Here is a 19,887-nt window from a genome sequence, read left to right as displayed (position 1 = left end):
TTTCTTTATTTTTCATTTTTGGCTGCGTTGGGTTTTTGTTGCTGTGCTTGGGCTCTCTAGTTGCGGTGAGTGGGGGCTACTCTTTGTTGCAGTGCACGGGCTTCTCACTGCGGTGGCTTCTCTTGATGCGGAGCATAGGCTCTAGGCACGTGGGCTTCAGTAGTTGTGGTACAAGGGCTCAGTAGTTGCAGCGTGTGGGCTCTAGAGTGCAGGCTCGGTAGTTGGGGCGCACGGGCTTAGTTGCTCCGTGGCATATGGTATCTTCCCGGACCAGGGATCAAACCTGTGTGCCCTGCATTGGCAGGCGGATTCTTAACCACTGCGCCACCAGGGAAGTCCCCCAGCCTTTATATATGGTATGAAAAAAATTTCTAAAAGCTTGTCTTAGTCTGTTTGGGCTGCTATAACAGAATACCATAGACTGAGTTGCTTACAACAAACAGAAATTTATTTCTCACAATTCTATAGCCTGGGAAGTGCAAGTCCAAGTCGCCAGCAGATTCTGTGTCTGGCGAGGATCTGTTTCCTTGTTCGTAGATAGCCATCTTCTTGCTGTGTCTTCACAGGACAGAAGGGGTGAGGGAGCTCTCTGGGGTCCATTTTATAAGGGCACTAATCCCATTTATGAGGGCTCTGCCCTTCTGACCCAACCACCTCCCAAAGGCCCCACTTTTAAACTTCATCACATTGGAGCTTGGGCTTCAACATACAAATTTTGAGGGAACACATCCAGCCCACAGCAAAACTTTTAGGATCTTCTCTTTATCCCTGGTGTTTTGATATTTCATAATAACGATCCTTCTTGAGTAGGGTGGTTCTTCTTCTTTTTATTTTATTTTATTTTTTTGGTCATTATTAACAGGCTTTCAGTAGGCTGTTTTAATCCGGAGACTCGTGGTCCTCATGTTGGGGGAAAAAATTTTTTTTTTTGGCATTTTAGTATTCTGCCTAATCTAAGAGCACGATTAGCACTGTACCATTAAGAAAGAGAAAGTGCTGCCAATTAAAATGTGTCACACCTTTGATTATAACAAACATTCTGATTTCAGAGATATTAAGATGTTGGGGGGGAAAACATGTATCTTATGGTATTTCTTTCCTAATTTCTTCCCCTCCATTTCCCCACTGTCTCTTTCTGGAATTCCTATTAGGTAAATGTTAAATTGCTTCTCTTTCTTTTTCTCTCCTACTTTCTATTTGTCCTGTTCTATTTTGGGGAAAGTTTCCTCCATTTTAGCTTCTAAATATTCTACTAAAATATAAAATATTACTATCACATTTTTAATTTCTAACAGTTTCTTCTTTTTCTGTTTTTAAAAAAATAGCATACTGGGCTTCCCTGGTGGCACAGAGGTTAAGAATCCGCCTGCCAATTCAGGGGATACGGGTTCGGGCCCTGGTCCGGGAAGATCCCATGTGCCGCGGAGCAACTAAGCCCGTGCGCCACAACTACTGAGCCTGCGCTCTAGAGCCCGCGAGTCACAACAGCTGAGCCCACGTGCCACAACTACTGAAGCCTGCATGCCTAGGGCCCGTGCTCCGCAACAAGAGAAGCCATCGCAATGAGAAGCCCGTGCACTGCAACAAGGAGTAGCCCCTGCTTGCCGCAACTAGAGAAAGCCTGCACGCATCAATGAAGACCCAATGCAGCCAAAAATAAATAAATAAAAGTAGATTTAAAAAACAGCATTCTACTCTTGTTTTAGGAAATCAATTTCATCTCTTAGCACTCAAAGGATATTAATTTATTTTTTCTTTTTCCTTTTTCCTGCATTGTCCGTTTCCCCCAAGATCTTATTCTTTCATGTTGGAATCCTTTCTCAAGTGTCTGGTGATATTTGGCTTTTAACTCATTTTAAGAGTGATGCACTAAGAAGTGGACCAGATGTTCTGGAGCTTGTCAACTGGTAGGCTTTCTTGTAGGTTAAATGGTCAAGTAGCCAGCCTTTACACTGAAGATCTCCCAAATATCAGTATCTGAAGGTCTTTTATCAGGTATCATTCAGTTTCTTCAGGAAAGACGACTCCACTCTCCTGTCTGGAGGATATGGTCTTGGTTGGTGAAATGGGGAGGGGAAGGGGATCACAACACCATTGAGGAGTAGGCTTTCCCTTGATCTCCCTGTTTCCAGCCCAGTGTCTCACCCCACTTCCTACTATGCCTGGGGTTCCCCATGTATGGAGCCTCTCTGGTTCATTTTTCTCTATAAAATACTTTGTCTCTTCCAGGGGTAGGAGAGGGGTTAGAGTAAAGGCTTTTCATATCGACATTCAACCAATCTCTATTTTCAGCCTGGGCCATACCTCCACTTTCCACAATACTTAGTGACCTCATTCTTGAGCTCTTCTGGGGCTTTGGGGCCCTGAATAAGGCTTGCTTCTTGATGATATACTCCTCACCAGCACTTAGGTCCTATAACTTCATCTTGTTATGACTCTTTTATCTGCTTTTCATATTTATATATTGTGGTTCAAATAACAGAAGTGTTCTAATTACAAAGACCGTGTTTCCGTTTCTTATTGTCCTTGTTGTTTTGGGTGATAATTTCCCAGAGGACAAGAGGACAAAAACAGCTTTATTTTGCCATTTTAAAACTGCAAGTTTCCCTTATGTGTTTCTGTGTCTCTAACAAGTTAGCAGAGTTCTTGGCACCAAACAGACACTCATTAACTACTTCGTTAATGAATGATTAGATGTAGTCAGAGTACAGACTAAGCTGCTCTAACAAAAAGGCCCCAAAATGCAAAGTCTCGAGCAAGGTAAGTGCCTATTTTTCTCTCTTGGAGCAGTCCATAGGCACGAGGCTAGGTTAGAGTGAAGAGGTGTCGCTAGATCCTTAGGTCACTAAGGATCCAGGTTTCTTCTCTCTTGTTATTCTCTACCTGCCCTATAGTCTTGTTGAGGCCAAAACTGGCTAATCATCACACTCTGCATTCTAGCCCATAGAAAAGGGGTCAATCAACCTACAAGAAAGCCTACCAGTCGACGACCTCCATACATACAGTTAGCATCTCACAGTTCCTATGGGCCAGGAATCTGGGCCAACAAACATGTGAGCTTGGAAGCAGATCCTTCTCCAGTCAAGGTACAGATGAGACTCTAGCCCTGGCAAACTCCTTGACTGTAGTCTGTGAGAGACTCTGAACCAAAGAAAGCCGTGCCCAGATTCCTGGCCCACAGAACCGGTGAGATAATAAATGTATGTTGTTTTAAGCTACTAAGCTTGGGGTAATTTGTTATGCATAAAATAACTACTGCGACATCTCAACTTGCATTATTTAAATGATCAGTAATTGACAAAAACTTTTAACTGTACATTAGAGGCAAATACAATTTAAAAGTATAAGGCTAATACATATTTGACCATCTTTTGGATTTAATACCATTAAAGAAATATTAGGTTTTCATCTTATACTCAATTCCTATAATGTGGAATGATCTCAACAACTTTACCCACGTAGTATCTTAGTCCTGCACCTTTTCAACCTACCTCTAGAACGCAGTTCACTTCCAGATGTAAATGTTGCTAATGCTGTGAGTACTCAGAGGGAAAGTATGAGCCATGTACGCAGAATACCACAATGGAAAATTATTTGATTTTAGACTTCAGAGAATAAAAAATTTAGAGGTTTTCCTTCCAAAGGAATTGTTGCAAAAATAAAAAAGGTGGCTGATGGCAAAAAAAATCAATATTAATACTTACTGATTGTTTTTACATTTGCTTAAATGCTAATAAACATATACTATAGACCAATGAAGTAAAATAACCCAAATGGTTTGGGAGATGCAGAAATCTAGACCAAATCTGAAGGCAGCCTTGGGCACTAGGCCCCATGATAGCCAAGACTTAATTCACATGTTCCTTTAATTAACAAGCACTGATGGAATACCTACTGGGTACTGGGAGCCAGATACGTGGATGTAAAAACAAGGAGTAAGTCAGACATGGTCACTGCCTCATGTAGCTCACAGTTTAGTAGGAAATACAGACAAGTAAATAAGCAATGGAATCTAGTGTGGTGTTGTCATGTAGCATACACATAGGCTGCTAGGGCAGCACAAAGGAAAAATACTCAATTCAAGGTGGAAATGAAAGTGGTAGCTGTGTCAGGAAGACACCTCAGTTGAAGTGATAGCAAAACTTGGACCTAAAGGATGACCAGGACTTCATTGGAGGGGAGTGGTAATGGAAAATAATTCTGGGAGAGGGACTATCACCTATGAAGGCTCAGGAGTAAAAGAGAACCGGAAACATACGACTGATTAGACTTTCAGTAGAGGGTAGAAGTGTGCAAAGGTTTTATTACGCAGGGTTTGTCACACTGCAGAGTTTGGACTTTATTTAAAGGAAGCAAAAAACTTATGAAGGGTTTTGAGAAGAAGAGTACAATGATCCCACTCTTTCATAACTGATGTTAAAAAGCACATAGAGGGCTTCCCTGGTGGCGCAGTGGTTGAGAGTCTGCCTGCCGATGCAGGGGACACGGGTTCGTGCCCTGGTCTGGGAAGATCCCACATGCCACAGAGCAGCTGGGCCCGTGAGCCATGGCCGCTGAGCCTGCGCGTCAGGAGCCTGTGCTCCGCAACGGGAGAGGCCACAGCAGTGAGAGGCCCGCGTACCGCAAAAAAAAAAAAAAAAAAGCACATAGAAACATCTAATTTTTTTTACATACTAGCAATAACTAAATGGAAGACACAACAGAAAAGAATTCCCACTTACAATAGAACAAAAACTACAAAATGTCTATGAATTATCTTAATAAGAAATGTACAAAACCATATTAAGAAACCATAAAATTTTGATAAAGGATATAAAAGAATATCAGAATAAATGAATGTTCTTGGAAGTGAAGACCCAATATTTATTAAAATAATTTTCCTCATGTTAATTTATAAATTTAATGCTATTTGCATAAAAGTCTCAATAAAATTTTCAGGAGTGTTTGATAAACTGATTCTAAAGTTCATCTAGTAGATGTATAAGACTACAATTTTGAAAGGTAAAAAAGACAGGAAGGCTTGCCTTGCCACATATAAAAAACATATAATAAAAGTACAGTAATTGAAAAGGTACGTAAAGTCAAAACATTCAGGGATGTTGTGGGTTGAACTGTGTCCTCCAAAAAGGTATGTTCAAGTTCTAATCCCCGGTACCTGTGAATGTGATCTTACTTGAAAATAGGGTCTTTGCAGGTGTGATAAGGTTAAGACGAAGCCATACTGGAATAAGGTGGGCCCTAATCCAATGACTGGTGTCCTTATAAGAAGAGGGAAATTTGGACACAGACCAACAGGGAGAATGCCATGTGACAATGGAGGCAGAGATTGGAGTGATGTCTACAAGCCAAGGAATGCCAAGGACTGCCAGCAGACAACAGAAGCTGGAACAGGCAAGGAAGGATCCTCCCCCAGAACTTTCAGAGAGAACATGGATCTGTCGACACCTTGATTTCAAACTTCTAGTCTTACAAACTGAGAGAATAAATTTCTGTTATTTAAGCCACCCACTTGTGGTACTTCATTAGGGCAGTCCTAGGAAACTAATACTAGGGGTATATGGCTATTTTACATCTGGTAAAAGAGGGATCTCAAATGAGTGGGAATGAATGGGTTTTATTTATTCAGTAAGTAGAGATTAGGACAACCCATTTGGAAAGAAAAGTTATATTTCTGCATCGTAACAGGTACTAAAATTCCAAGTAGACCACAAATCTAAATGCAAAAAACAAAACCATAAAAGTGGTAGATGAAAATGTGAGAGGATATTTTTATAAACTTGATTCAAGGAAGGATTTTCTAACTAAAACATGAAACCCAGAAGCCAGAACTGACCATTTAAAAATGAAAACTTCTGTACACATACAGTGAAAGACAACATAATCACTGTTAAAAAAAAAGTAGGGGGAAAACATTTGCAAGATATATTATAGACATGGAGTTAACATCCAGAATATATACAGAGATCATATAGACCATAATGAGACAGTAAGTAACCCAAAAGAAAATTGGGCAAATACAAAAATACAAAGGCCAATAATGCATGGACACTTCACTAATAATCAAATGAGATGCAAACTGAAAAGAGAAAGTATGATTTATTTAGTGTGGCTCAAATTAAAAATAATTTCTGATAATATCTAGTGCTGAATAGGGTATGGTCAAACAAACACTCACATATAGTGAAGTTTTTACAACTTTTTGGTTTGGAGGGCAATCTGGCAATGCTTATTGAGATTTAAATGTTCATATCCTTTGTTCCAGCACATCCTTTTCTAAGACTATGTCCTACTGAAACACAAGTTCACAAAAATAAATGGGGGAAAATTACATTAAGTACAGGACATGCACAAAACAGAATACTATGAAACCATTTAAAATAAGGCAGATCTACATGTATTGGCATAAAAAGATGTTCAAGACATATTAAGTGAAAAAAGCAAGTGGCAGAGTATATATATTTTGTAAATATCAATAATAACTGTCTTATATACAGAAGAAAATGATGATAATAACTGAGCTGCTAACAATGGTTTTCTTGCAAGAGGAGACAATTTATTAATTCATTTATTTAATATTTAATGAGTGTCTATTACGTGCCAGGCACTGGTCTAGGTGCTGGGGATTCAGGACTGAACCAAAAACACAAGATGAGGAAATGGTGAGCAATCATTTTCAACATTAAGTATCTCCAAAAAATAATGACCTTTATACTTATTTCACTAATAAATCTATGGTTAGTTTGCTTTTTTTTTAAGTTTTTTTTTAAATGAAAAACCTTCAACAATGTAAAGTAGTTTGTCTTGTCCTTCTCTTAAAATCAGTCTCATCAAACAGTTTTTAAAAATGTCACTGGCACATTCAAGAACGTATTTTGGTAAAATTAATGTGAAAGCATCAACAAGTTTCTAACACTGTAAAATCATTACTTTGTTCAGTTTAAAAATAAGAATACTTAAATTTTATGGTATCTGATTTATCTGTATCCCTTATGATACAATATTTTACTTACAGTTTGTGGATTAATCTCCTCCTCTCCCATAGGTTCATCCATAATTTGCTGTCCATTCTGTGAAAAGTATAGCAAGTAGAAAGTTACCAAAACAGATCTCACATCAGTTTAAGTCAAATGAAGACAGGTAAAACAAAACCGTATAGGAATATTTTCACCCCTAAAGGGTTCTAATGAAGTACAGAACCACCATTTAAGTATGCAGTTGCGAATTTGCAACAGGTTGTGCTTCAAAAGTTAATGTGTAAATTGATTATTTAAAACTATAAAAATATTTTTTCCATGGAAATGATATAATAAATGATGGTTACCTTTCCAGGTAAGCTCTTGAGTTTAATAGTTAAATGCACTACAGTGGTCTTATTTAAACCTCACCAAACATTGTTTACAATACATTCTGTGTCAAAACACATTCTAAATTCCAACTCCATTGAAAATCAGGGCAAATGATTAATTATTTGGGGGAAAATTAAGCTAGGTCTCTACATCAAAGAGATTCCAGATGGATTAAACGTTTAAATGTCAAAAAGTAAAATTATACAAGTATTAGAAGAAAATATAGGTGAGTGCTACTTATGAGGTAAGGAGGCAGAAATCATAAAGGAAAGAAAAATGACATTTGAATCCATAAAAGTTTAAAACGTCTTCTGCCGGACATTAAAAAGATAAAGACAAATTGATTACAAAAAAATAAAAGCAACATATGACAAAGGGTTGGTATCCTCAATACATAAAGAACTTCATTTTACAAACCTGTAAGAAAAAACAATGAACCTCAACAGAAATGAGCAATAAGGGAAAAAAAGAGTTCAGCCTTAATACTAATCAAAGAAATGCATTTAACCAAAAGATACCTTTGCCTTTCAAATTGCTAACGATTTACAGAAAAAATAATACCCAGTGCTAATACGGATATGGGGAAAAGAGCACTCTGGATATACTGCTGGAGAAAGTGTAAATCAGCACAACCCTTCAAGAAGGCAATCTAAGTCTGTATTTAAAAAACAAAAAGAGACACATAAAACTTTGAAATGTCCCATCATTTCAACTTTAAAAAAAAAAAAAGACAAGTGTGCAAAGATATACATATAAGAATGCTCACCATAACTTTTTCCAAAAAGAACTCCAAATTGTAAACCTAAATTCCTAACAATAGAGAACTAGTTAAATATATCATGGTACATCCATATAATGGAATACTATGCAGTCACTAAAAATGATGATAAAGATGTAAATTTATTGACATGGAAAGACAGTCACATGTAATAAGTGAAAAAAGCAGTTTACAAAACAATATGAATTGTAATGATCCCATTTTAAATAAATATATACATGTTTTAATGTATATATTTGTATGGGAAAAACTCTGGAAGGATATACACCAAAATGTTAACAGTGGCTATCTCTGAGTGGTAGAATTTTAGACAATTTAAATTGTTTGTTTTGCTTATTTGGATTTTCTAATGTGTCTACAATGTCTATGATGAATATGTATTATTTGTGTAATTAAAAACAAAACAAAACCAAAAGTCGGGTATACGTAATGTCTTCTCTAGTTCCCTCACTGGGAAAAGGAGTAAATGCCCCTGACCACTTGTTAATTCAACAAATGTACAAGGATCTAAGCTAACCATCTTTGGAGAATTATCAACTGGGAAATAAAAGGTAGCCCACCCATTACCCCACATCGCACATGAGACAGCTGCTCTGAACTTGAACTCCTCTCTCTACTCTCCCTATCTCTATTTATTCACCCAACCATTCATCCATCCATTTCATTTCATTCATGCTATGTTCTAGGCACCAAGCTGGAGATGAAAGGTTAATGAAACATGCCCCTATCCTAAAGATCCATCTTACAGGACCTCACAGGTCTACTGACCCTTAAAAAGGGTAACTTTCATTTTCAAACACTCAGAGTATGTTCCTAGGTTAGGGAATGCCCACACAATATTACAAAGCACAGAAATGGTGCCAAAATGCAGAAAAGGGGGAGGCAGGTATAAAATCTTTATTTTCCAAAGACACTTTCAGAGGCTATGTATTGCCCACTTCTTTGGTCAGGACTCAAATAACTCCAGGATACATCCTCTTAAAAGCCACAACCATTTATTCAACTGAACACTGATGATTTTTATCCAAACATTCCAGACAAACCTTAAACTAGCTCTTAAGAACATTGGTTTTGGAGTCAGACACCTAGATTCAAATTTCTGCTCTTACACTAATTATGAAGCCTTGAACAAGTTATTTAAACTATCTAAGCTCTACTTTCTTCATATGGAAAGTGGAGATTGAAAAGTCTTCAGAGAGTTGTGAAGACTAAATGAGATAATGACATAAGACCTGTCACATAGTAAACAATCAAAGTTAGCTATTTTAATTATAGCCAAAATTCAATCACTCCCTCTGTGGCCCACCAATCTGCTACTTCTCCTGCATTTGCTCTTAGTAAATGGTATCATCATTAATCTAGTAGCCCAAAGTAGATTTTCTCATTAATTATACAGTGTTCTCTTCTGACCGACACAGATCTACTCAATGGCTCCACATTATTTGGCTTTTAGAACCCTTGGTTTAACTTGAGCTACATTTATATTTTCCATGGGAATATAATTTGAGAATCATCTGCTCCTTGTAATTTTCAATGCAAAGTAACAATCACAGCTTATAACTTACTTTTTGGTGTGGTAGAAACAGCACTAAAATCAGAATTGGTAGACCAGGGGTAGAGTCCTAGGTCTGCCACTTAAAAGCTTTATGATTTGGGGCAATTCAGACTTTCTCCTAACCTATTACTTGATCTGTTCAAAATGGGGATACCTGCCCTGTCTACTCAAAGGGTTGTTGTTAAGCTCAAAACTGAGATAACTCATAAGAAAATACATTTTAAACTGTAAGAAGCTGTACCAACGCAAATTACTATTATTAAGGTAAGGTAGCTTCATGAGGATAAAATAATACTGCATAAAGACCTTTTGATCTTAGAATCAGAAAAAGTTTAGAATTGGTAAGGGATCTTGAAAGTTTTCTGTTCCAAATATACAAATATACTCATATCATATGCTTAAGTTCTTTCTATCCCATTCTCACCTATATTTGAACACTATCAGGACAAGAAAGAAGTATCTCACCAGGCAGCTTACTATACTAACTCAGAAAAAGCACTGGCTGCTCGATAATGCTCTTCTTCATACAGTAACTTTCCTCAAATGCAAATTTCCTTTAAGAGGATTACTAATACATGATGACTAACTTGCCTGTACTCTATCTACAAAGTCACAGAAGTAAATCTACAGCTATGACTATAAACTACCCCAAGTCTGTTCTTTCCTAGATAACTCGAGGTCCTTCAAACACTCCTTTTAGAAGATGAGACCACTTTCTTCTCTGAGCATGCATCCAATTCATCTGAAAGGGTAGTAAAGAGAATTGTGTGCAATTAACATTGCAACCTTGATATGACCAATGCAGAGTAAAGTAAAGGGCATATCACCTCCCTTGCCCTACATAATAAACTTATATTAATGCAGTTCACATATGCATTATTTTTGGAAGGTCCACAACACATTGCTCGGTCATATTATTTTTTTCCCTGTTTTCTGTCTGTTACTTCCTTGTTTTCTTCACTTACACTGCAACTAAGCCTTCTATCCTCTATTCCGTACTTAGTCTCATGAATAAAGCCTTACTTTAAATTTTTGATTCATCTTTTTCCAGTTCTGATTCATTGCTACAACCTCTACAGATTAGATTCCAAATCTGCCAATCAGCTACTTCACTATTTTCAGCTTCATGTAATCCATAAATTGTACAACGTATTTTCTTTTCTGAACTTTTCACCCAGCTAATTAATAGCAATATACTAACAAAACAATCTAAGAAAAAAATTAAGTGAAACATCTAAAGGTATTTTATGCTCTACTTTTTGCAAAAACAACTACTTCCTTTCTGAGTTTACCAAAGATTTAAAATTTTGAACAATTTAATTTTTAAAGCAGGAAAATATAAAAGCTAATGTCATCCTACATACCAGTGAAGCTTTACGAAAACCGACCCAAAAAAGCACCTTTATTTCAACAAACCTTTTGTATCACTTTGCCAAAACAAGGATTCAAATGCTATCTAATAGAAATGAGTATAAAGTTACCTATGCAGCTAAGAATTTTCACTTTTGAAAAAGGACTCTCGACTTCACTAGAGATTAGGTTACATGGACCACCAGTCTGACTCAATATTGTAATACTTATAGTTCCAAAAGTTCAAGGAATAATACCAATTAAACAAGAAAATTTATTTCTCTAATTTTAAGAAACAAATAGAAAAAAACATGTGGTCTGAATCTGGCTAGTACCAGGTTTAAACCCCAGTTCTGTCACTTACTACTGTAGTTACCTGACCTTGGGTAAGTTACTTAACATTTTGAGCCTCAGTTTCTTCATTTGTAAGATGCATATAATATCTACTTCACAGGGATGCTGTAATTAAAAGGACCCACCAAGGGACAGTAGATGCTCAGTAAATGCTACCTCCTGTCCCCTCTTTGGCCTCAATTGACTGTGTAACATTTACATTTCTACAGTTAGCTTCCAAAGTGTAATGCAATAAAGAAGTACAAGAGAGTGTTGAGATACCTGTTTCACCACTTACTACAGCCAATTTCCTGTCAAGCAGGGTAGAAGAGATCATTCATATGTGTGATATATTTTTATACAATGTGGCTATAGAGTACAAATGCAAAAGAATAGTTTAAACGTGAGGCAAATGTATTTATCCTCTCTCATCCCACCATAGTGCCTTCCAGCCAAAAAATCGCAGATCTTGGCAGACTGTACATATGCAAATATTATGTGAAATACTAGAAAAGGTTAGGAAATGCTAATCAAGCTTTACTCTGGTAGTCTGAAATGTGTAAAAGTCAAAAATTAGAATAACGTACAATATGGGCCTTATCAGAACAAATCAGAAAAAGGAGACTGTTAGCTTGAGTTTCAGCAGGTATTGTTTTCAACATTAACTTCTAATGTTGTGGTATAAAATTATCACTTAAGATAATTTTCCTGCTCTTAAGGCAATAAACAATTCAAGTCAGTAATTCTGAACGAACGTTTCAGGACTTCTAGAATATCCCAAAGTATTTTAAGGAAAATTTTGAAGTGTTAAAAATAAGAGTATTTTTCTAATTAAAAAAAATTTATTTTAAGCAACCCTATTAAACAGATTGTTTTGCTGTAATGGCATGTTACAACCACACACATTTCCAGGCCGTTTGGCTGTTTGATACCTCTGAAAAAATGCACTGAGTCCAGCAGGAGATCATCTTGTATAAGTACACTAGGACTAAAAAAATGATCTGTGATTCAAAAATGCTACCTTGAACTTAGTAGGACATATCATCTACTGACATCCTACTACCTGGAAATGAAATGTATATATGAACACTGGGAGAAAAGAATTCCTCACAGAAAACAGCCTAAAGTAACAGGAAGGGAGGAGGAAAAGAATGGGGCCAGAGCCCTAGTGTACTAATTTGGAGACCCAGGTTGTAGATATGAGCAAGAATCATGCCCTTTTTTTTTTTCTTTACTGTCCTCAAGTTTCCACAAGTGTATCTGCCTTCCGAACTCCCTGATATCAGCAGTGGTTTTCCTGTCCAAAGCGTATGCCATAGGACTTCCGTGAAGGTGCTGAGGATGAGGCATGAGAAACCTCTCTAAAACTTCAGTTAAGATACCATCAAATTGTTCAGAATCCAAAGAATCTTCTATGCAATCACATTGAAACAATAAGAAACAAGCATTTTATATTCTTAATAAGGAATGTATATAATCCTTACCAATGTGACAGGATTAAGAATCAGCTCCTCATTTATCCTAAGGAAATATCAGAGATGTGCATAAAGACTTATGTACAGTGATATTCATCATACTCATTATACTGAAAAATAGAAAACAATCTAAATGACCAACAGGGGACTGGTTAAATAAATCATAATACATCTATTCATATGTAGGAATACTATGCAATGGTTAAAATCAGGGCCTCAAAGAAAAATTAATGATGCAAAAATATGATTGCAATATATTAAGTTAAAAAGGATACAAAACTAAATAGTATGATCCCAATTTTGCATACCCCCCTCCCAACATGTGTGCATGTAACTGGCAAAACATATATAAAATCTTATCAGTAGTTACCTGGGTCATAGGATTTTCTTCTTTGTACTGTATTTTCAAAATTATATGCATTTATTATATATTTTTTATAAAGAGAAAAACAATCAATGTAACTAGAAAAATCCATTTATTTCTAGTTAAGGTGCCCTTACATGTGCTTTGCTATTCCTCTAGCAACTAAAGGTCTGCTAGTACTCAAGACTATTCTATTTTCTAGACTAGGGTAGGAATGACCACTGGTTATATTTACATTATTAAGTTTTAGAGGAAACTTTCAGAAGCTTTTTTTTTTTCCTCTCTGATGGTTTCCTGTGGTTGTGGCCTCAGAAAATAGATACGGTTTTAGGCCTGAATCCATCTCATTTTTTTGGAGTGTACCCCTAAGGGGAATTCTGCTTATGAAACAAGAGTATGTTGAGATAAGAATAAAGAAACGAAAACACGGTAGCCAAAATTAAATCTGCATTGTGAATAGCAAGTATTGGAACTGACACTGCAGAAAACAGAATCCATGCCAAGGAGGACAAACTTGAGTAAATGAAAAAAAAATGAAAGAAAAGATTAAAAAACGATGGAGGACAGACGTAGAAATAATCTATGAATAACAGATGCTCCTAAAGAAAAAACCCCAGCAGTTTAATCAATCAAAAGTATAAGAAAACTTTCCAGTTCCGGAAAAAAATACCTGAGACTGGAGACTGAGAAGGTTCAACAGAGATCATCAACACCAAGACATGTCCTGGCAAATGTTTTTAAATTTCAAGGATAAAGATATAATCCTACAAGCATACAAGCAGAAAAAAATAGGTTATTTTCAAAGAAACTAAAATCAGATTGACCTCAGATTTCTCCTCTGCAACAATAAAATGCCAGAAGACAATGAAGTAATGACTTACAGAGAGTTAAAAGGGAAAAGTTATGATCTAAGAATTTTATACCTTGTTCTACTTGTTCATATACAAAGATCACAGGAAATTCTTCTTAGTTCTGCAGTCTTATAAAATTTCACCATCCTGGTAGTACCTTTTTCATAAACTGTTCAAAGGTATGTCTTAGACCATTGAAAGAGAAACAAAATAAGAACTCAAGAATACTGAGGTAGGAAAGAATTGGTGAAGTATATTGATACCAACTTAATATCTAGAAATAACTGAATAAAATAATTAACCCCAATAAAGGAGAAAGGGTCAATAATGAAGAATAAATAACTGATATAAGTATATAAACAATATAAACCTTTAGAAAGTTAAAGGTAAGATTTGTAACCTCAGGATAAATTAATGTGGACTCAAATTAAAAGAGGTAGTGGAAGAAGGGAGAAACTAAGATTCTAAATTCTCTGTCTTTCCTAAAAAGATATTTTAAAACCACTACTTTTAGTAACTACCAAATAAATATAAATTTTGGCATGCTTTGAAAAAGCATACAACAACCGAGAATTATACTTATTCATTGCAGTCCAAATCAGTGGAGAATATAATAACTGGCAAAGACTGTGAATAGTACTTTATGCAGGCATCACATCCAACCCTAAGCACGGAGGTAGGTATAATTACCCCTATTTTACAGATGAGGAAACCAAGGCTCAGCAAAGTTAATTTGTGAATGGCAGAAGCAAGGTTCAAAGCCAAGTCTTTCTAGCTCCATAATTCTTTCTTCAATATTTCATAACCTCTTCAAACAAACAAATCCATAAGGCAGAAGAAAAAAAACAAACCATAAGGAAAAGAATAAAAAACTTAAAATAGGATGACAGAAATAATTCCAAAAGTAATAATGTAAGAAATGTAAAGTATCTAATTAAAGCAAAGTGTCTTACTGGATATTGGATGCTATTACAGAATTATTGATGTTTTTATGAGTGATGATGGTATGTTTGATGTTTATAAAAGTCTTTATCTTTTAAGAAATATAAACGTAAATATTTATGTCTGAATTGATGTATCTAGGAGTAGCTTCAAAATAATCCACTGGAGCCAGGGAGGGGAAGAGAGAAAGTAGTGTGTATGATGGGGAGTACAGATGAAACAAGACTGGCCATGAGATAATCTTTGAGGCTGGGCTATGGAAATATGGTGGTTCATTATACTATTCTCTCTACTCTGGTATGTGTTTGAAATGCTTGATAATAAAAATTTTAATAGTCTTAGGTTATATTTTTAAGACGCTTAAAAAATCCACACCAGTATTTACCGCTTTAAAGAGAAAGCCAAGCAAAAACAGATAAGCATAGAAAAGCATAAAGAAAAAGAAGAAAGCAAGTGTATGTATTATTAAGGCCAAAAATAAAATGTGAAGCAAAAACCTTAAGCTGATTAAATAAAAAGGTGATTTGATTTGGACTAAAAATATAATTAGTACTTAATACATACAGTAATAATAATTGTTATCATTTACTGAGCAATTACTGCACACCAGGCAAGTACATCTTTGATGCTTCTAAGAACTCTGTGAGGCATTATCACTAATTTACAAATGAGGACATTAAGCTAAGATGGGTATGTCAATCTTTTAAAGCACTGTATCCTCAGCCCCTAGCAAAATGCCTGGCTGGCATACAGGAAGTGCTCAATAAATATTTGTTGAATAAATGAAAAAGTCTAATATCCTGCCTAAAGCAAATAAGTAGAGCTTAAATTCAAACCTAACTCTGATTCTAAAACCCCTACTCTTAATCACATTTAAATCTTTTCATAATATTTCATAGTAAGAGTGAAGATGTTTATTTCCTTCTGTGTATGTTTCTGTTTGTCAGATTTTCTATAATCAGCCTGTGTAACTTTTTTCAGACGAGTCATTAAAAATAATAAATGCAAAATAGTACTGAACACTTAATCACCGACTAACCTAACCACAAAACACAAAAGGAGATGTTCTGGGGACTATAACATGAAATAAATGGACACAAGTGGAAGGGGAAATTTTAGCACACTAACATCAACTAGCATAATGAATAAAACAGGACAAAGCATTTGATGTAACTTACATTAGAATAGGTAGATATTGAATTTTATAATGTAAAAAGAATATGGGTTCAAGTTATCTATGAAAAGTTATAAAAGACTGACCATGTTCTAGGCCATGAAGTAAGTCCAAAATTCTTAAAAGCAGGAACTCTACAGATATTTTCTGATTATGACAAAAAACTGAATAAGGAAATAAAGCACTCATTCAGAAATCAATATTATTCTAAATAACTACTGGCTCAAGGAAATAAATAATAACAGCTATCATTTATGCAATGCTTATTTTGTTCAAAGTACAGTGTTGGCTATGTTGCATATATTCTCTCATTTAATCCCAATTAATCATTAATCAACTATGAGGGATGTTACTATATAGAGAAGAAAAAACTTAGGTTGAGAATTAGTAACTTGTCCAAGATCACAGGGGTATTAAGTTTGCGGATAAGACAACTGAACCCAAGTCTGAATCCAAAGCTCACACTACTACACAGAAATGATGTCATATTACTGTTAGAATTCAAGTATAGGCATCTAGCTGTGCTCATTTTTCTCTATTTATAAAATAAAATTTTGTAATAAAAAGTGGAGAAAACTACAACTCTTAACACATGTTCTGAAAATGTCCGTTTGTTAAATACACTACACTAAGAAGGTAATGGTTCGTTTTTCTAACGTATCATTGATCCGACGTAATATTTAAAATTGCATAATCTCCTAAAAGAGACTCCTTTGAATATATTCATATTCTCGAGAGGGCAATTAAAAAGGAAGAAACCATAAAATCAGATAAAGTAGGGAATATAAGGTAAACATGATTGTCACTAAATTTATTTCTAAAAAGTCACTATTTTCTGGTACTTATCTGCAATCCATAAGAGTTCAATGGAATCTTAGCCAGCATGGATTTGAATCCACCACTAACTGTGGGCAAGCCCTTAAAGCCTCTCTGATTTGTGATTTCTTCATGCATAAAATATGTGGATATCTAAGGGCTTTTCCAGCTTGAAAATGTTATAATCCTGTGACTTTAAGGATTAAAAGTATTTAAAATTTTGTGGGGTTTTTACACCTGAGGAAATTACTAATTCTGTATTTAAAGCTGTTTTGTACGTTATTTCTAACTGTAATTCCTTCTTTCTTTTCTGCATCTAAAATACAGTTTTATCTATATCCTGCATTGGTACCTTTGTATCCAAGTGTAAACAAGGATAACACCAAAGAATGGATTGTAACAAATGCTGTCACCTGAAAGAGAAGTACTAACAAAGAGAAAATAAATGAAACATTGTTTTTCTGTGCAGATTAAGGAACCTAAAGCCATTTTATAATTTCCACAATCCAATCTTACCAGTCTTATTTTACTAGTAAAGTGTCAACTTATTTTTTAAGCTACTCTGTGTACGCCCACTGCTATTTATGCCCTCCTAACACCTTCAAACTCCACCTCTTAGTACCACATGGAGTTGGCAGTGTTTCCCAAACCTGTGTGATGATCAGAATCACCTAAGATTCCTGTTAATAATACACTACCTGGCCTTACCTCAAACTGAAACTGAATCAGAAGTTCCAGAAGCCCCGTGGCTCGGTATTTCATTTTTTAAACAGGCACCTTAGATGACTCCTGTGATTAGGTTAAGTCTGGGAAATCACAGTGTAGAGAAAAGATCATGGGCTTTGGAGCCTGACATACCAAGTTTCAGAACCTGGCTTTGTCCTTTATTATAGGTGTGACTTTGGGCAAGCTACTTAACATGAGTCTCAGTTTTCTAATCTACAAGATTTGAATACCAGTTATGCCGGAGGTTGTAATAAAGTTTAGTACGCTTAGCCATGCTGGGTGCCCAGTAAGTGTTAGCTTCTCTTTCCTCCTGCTCATCTTGCCAGAGGAATTGACAAATGCAAATACTTGAGGGTATTCTGGTGAGTCCCTTACCCTAATGGGTCCACTTCCATTTCTAGGGCTAAAAGTCTGAGTACTAGATAATTCATTAATGCATTACTTGGTTTGGCTAATTTAAGTCTTAGGAAAAAGTCTAATAATTTCTTCTGGTTTCCAGAGGCTTAGTGAAGTCCTTCTATCTAAAACAGATACACCATGATGCCGAGCCGAGCTTCAAAGCCCAAGCTTTATTTGTTATGTGACTGTGGCAAAATTACCTGAACCTGTTTCCTCATCGGCAAAACAAGTGGTGCTTAAATGTTTGATGAACTGAACCCAACAGGTGTTACTGATAACATAACTGTTAACTAAAAGTCACTTTAATTAAACTTACACACAGTCTTACAAACATTCTTATGAACAAAACGACAGCAATAATAGCTTGCCAGTAAGTGAAACAAGACAGAATAGGACTTGCTCAAATACACAAAAAAGAGCTTAACAGCCAAGCAATATCAACTGTACCTTAACACAAAGTGTATTAGACAAGTTTGGAACTGAACTTACTTAGGAAAAAACAATCCAAACTACTCACTCATTAAATATATATACATATATATATATATATTTAAAAGTACCATAGGTATAAACACAACCAGGCAGCAAGGTTTATTTTTGGAAAAATGAGAAATATAGTTTATAATTACAGCTCCATAATGAATTCTAGCTGTATATGTATTAAGCATAAACACTATTAATAAGAGGACTCTACTAAAAATTGTTAGTATTAACTGTCCAGATAAGCTACAAAATAAAAGAAACCTAAAGAAATAAGAAAAAAACTAAAAATCTGGGAACATTCATTCAAGACAGAGGAAAAATTTTTAAAAAAATAAACAAGAAAATAACAAACCTCAAATCCTACTGAAAGTAATTTAAAGAACCATAGCTTTTCTCTCAACTTATTTATTCTTTAATACAACTATTTTCTTTCATTTAGTTCCTGCCCTTTGCTTATGTTTATTTCCAGACATTTAATATTTTTACTGCTATTTTGAATGAGCTCTTTTTTCCCATTATCATTTCTAACAAGGAAAACTATTTATTAATTTTTAAATATATATTCTGTTTAATACCACCTTATTAGACCATCATTAGTTTTCACAAAGCTTTTTAGTGGTCTCCATAGATTACCTAAGAAGATGATTATATCATCTATGAATAGTTATCTTTTATCCTTCTTTTGAATACCTTTTGATTTTCTTGTCTAACTTCATTAGCAAACTCTTGTAGAATGTGAAACAGAGGTGAAAACAGCAGGCACAATTTTAATGAGATTGCCCATAACATGTCTCCATCAAGCATGATGCTGGCTACTGGTCTGAGACTATTTTTTAATAATGTTAAGGACACACCCTCTTATTCCTATTTTACTGTTTTTTTTTTGCGGTACACGGGCCTCTCACTGTTGTGGCCTCTCCCACTGCGGAGCACAGGCTCCGGACACGCAGGCTCAGCAGCCATGGCTCAGGGGCCCAGCCGCTCCGCGGCATGTGGGATCTTCCCGGACCGGGGCACGAACCCATGTCCCCTGCATCGGCAGGCAGACTCTCAACCACCGCGCCACCAGAGAAGCCCTATTTTACTGTTTTTAATTGAGAATAGACACTGAATTTTATCTAATGCTTTCTCAACTTTTTTCCTAACTTTTAAATTAGAAATGATTATATATTCACAGGAAATTGCAAAAATAATAGAGAGGTCCCATACACCTTTAACCCAGTGGTTACATCTTACACAACTTCCTGTCAAGACCAGGAAAATTATACTGGTACAATGCCCAGACCTTACTCAGA

At 35.7% G+C, this 19,887-nt stretch overlaps 1 protein-coding gene across 7 annotated transcripts in view; it reads right to left on the bottom strand.

Moving 5' to 3' along the window:
• Nucleotides 1-19,887, bottom strand: part of RPS6KA3 (ribosomal protein S6 kinase A3) — a 199,319-nt gene that overhangs the window by 73,624 nt on the left and 105,808 nt on the right. For 2 of the 7 annotated variants that reach the window (XM_060292165.2, XM_060292164.1), the window contains exons 2-4: nt 13,872-13,965; nt 12,847-12,947; nt 7,011-7,067 (exon numbers count right to left, since the gene is read on the bottom strand). In XM_060292165.2, coding sequence (XP_060148148.1) covers nt 7,011-7,052 — 42 coding nt within the window. In that variant the 5' untranslated portion in view covers nt 7,053-7,067; nt 12,847-12,947; nt 13,872-13,965. The remainder of the gene's footprint in view (nt 1-7,010; nt 7,068-12,846; nt 12,948-13,871; nt 13,966-19,887) is intronic. The other 5 variants (XM_060292163.1, XM_060292162.1, XM_060292161.1 and 2 more) reach the window with 3 other exon arrangements.

This window comes from Globicephala melas, chromosome X, assembly GCF_963455315.2.
Source record: "Globicephala melas chromosome X, mGloMel1.2, whole genome shotgun sequence".
In the NCBI taxonomy this organism is placed as follows: Eukaryota; Metazoa; Chordata; class Mammalia; order Artiodactyla; family Delphinidae; genus Globicephala; species Globicephala melas.
Note: the sequence above shows the minus strand (reverse complement) of the source record. Positions and strands in the feature narration are given on the sequence as shown.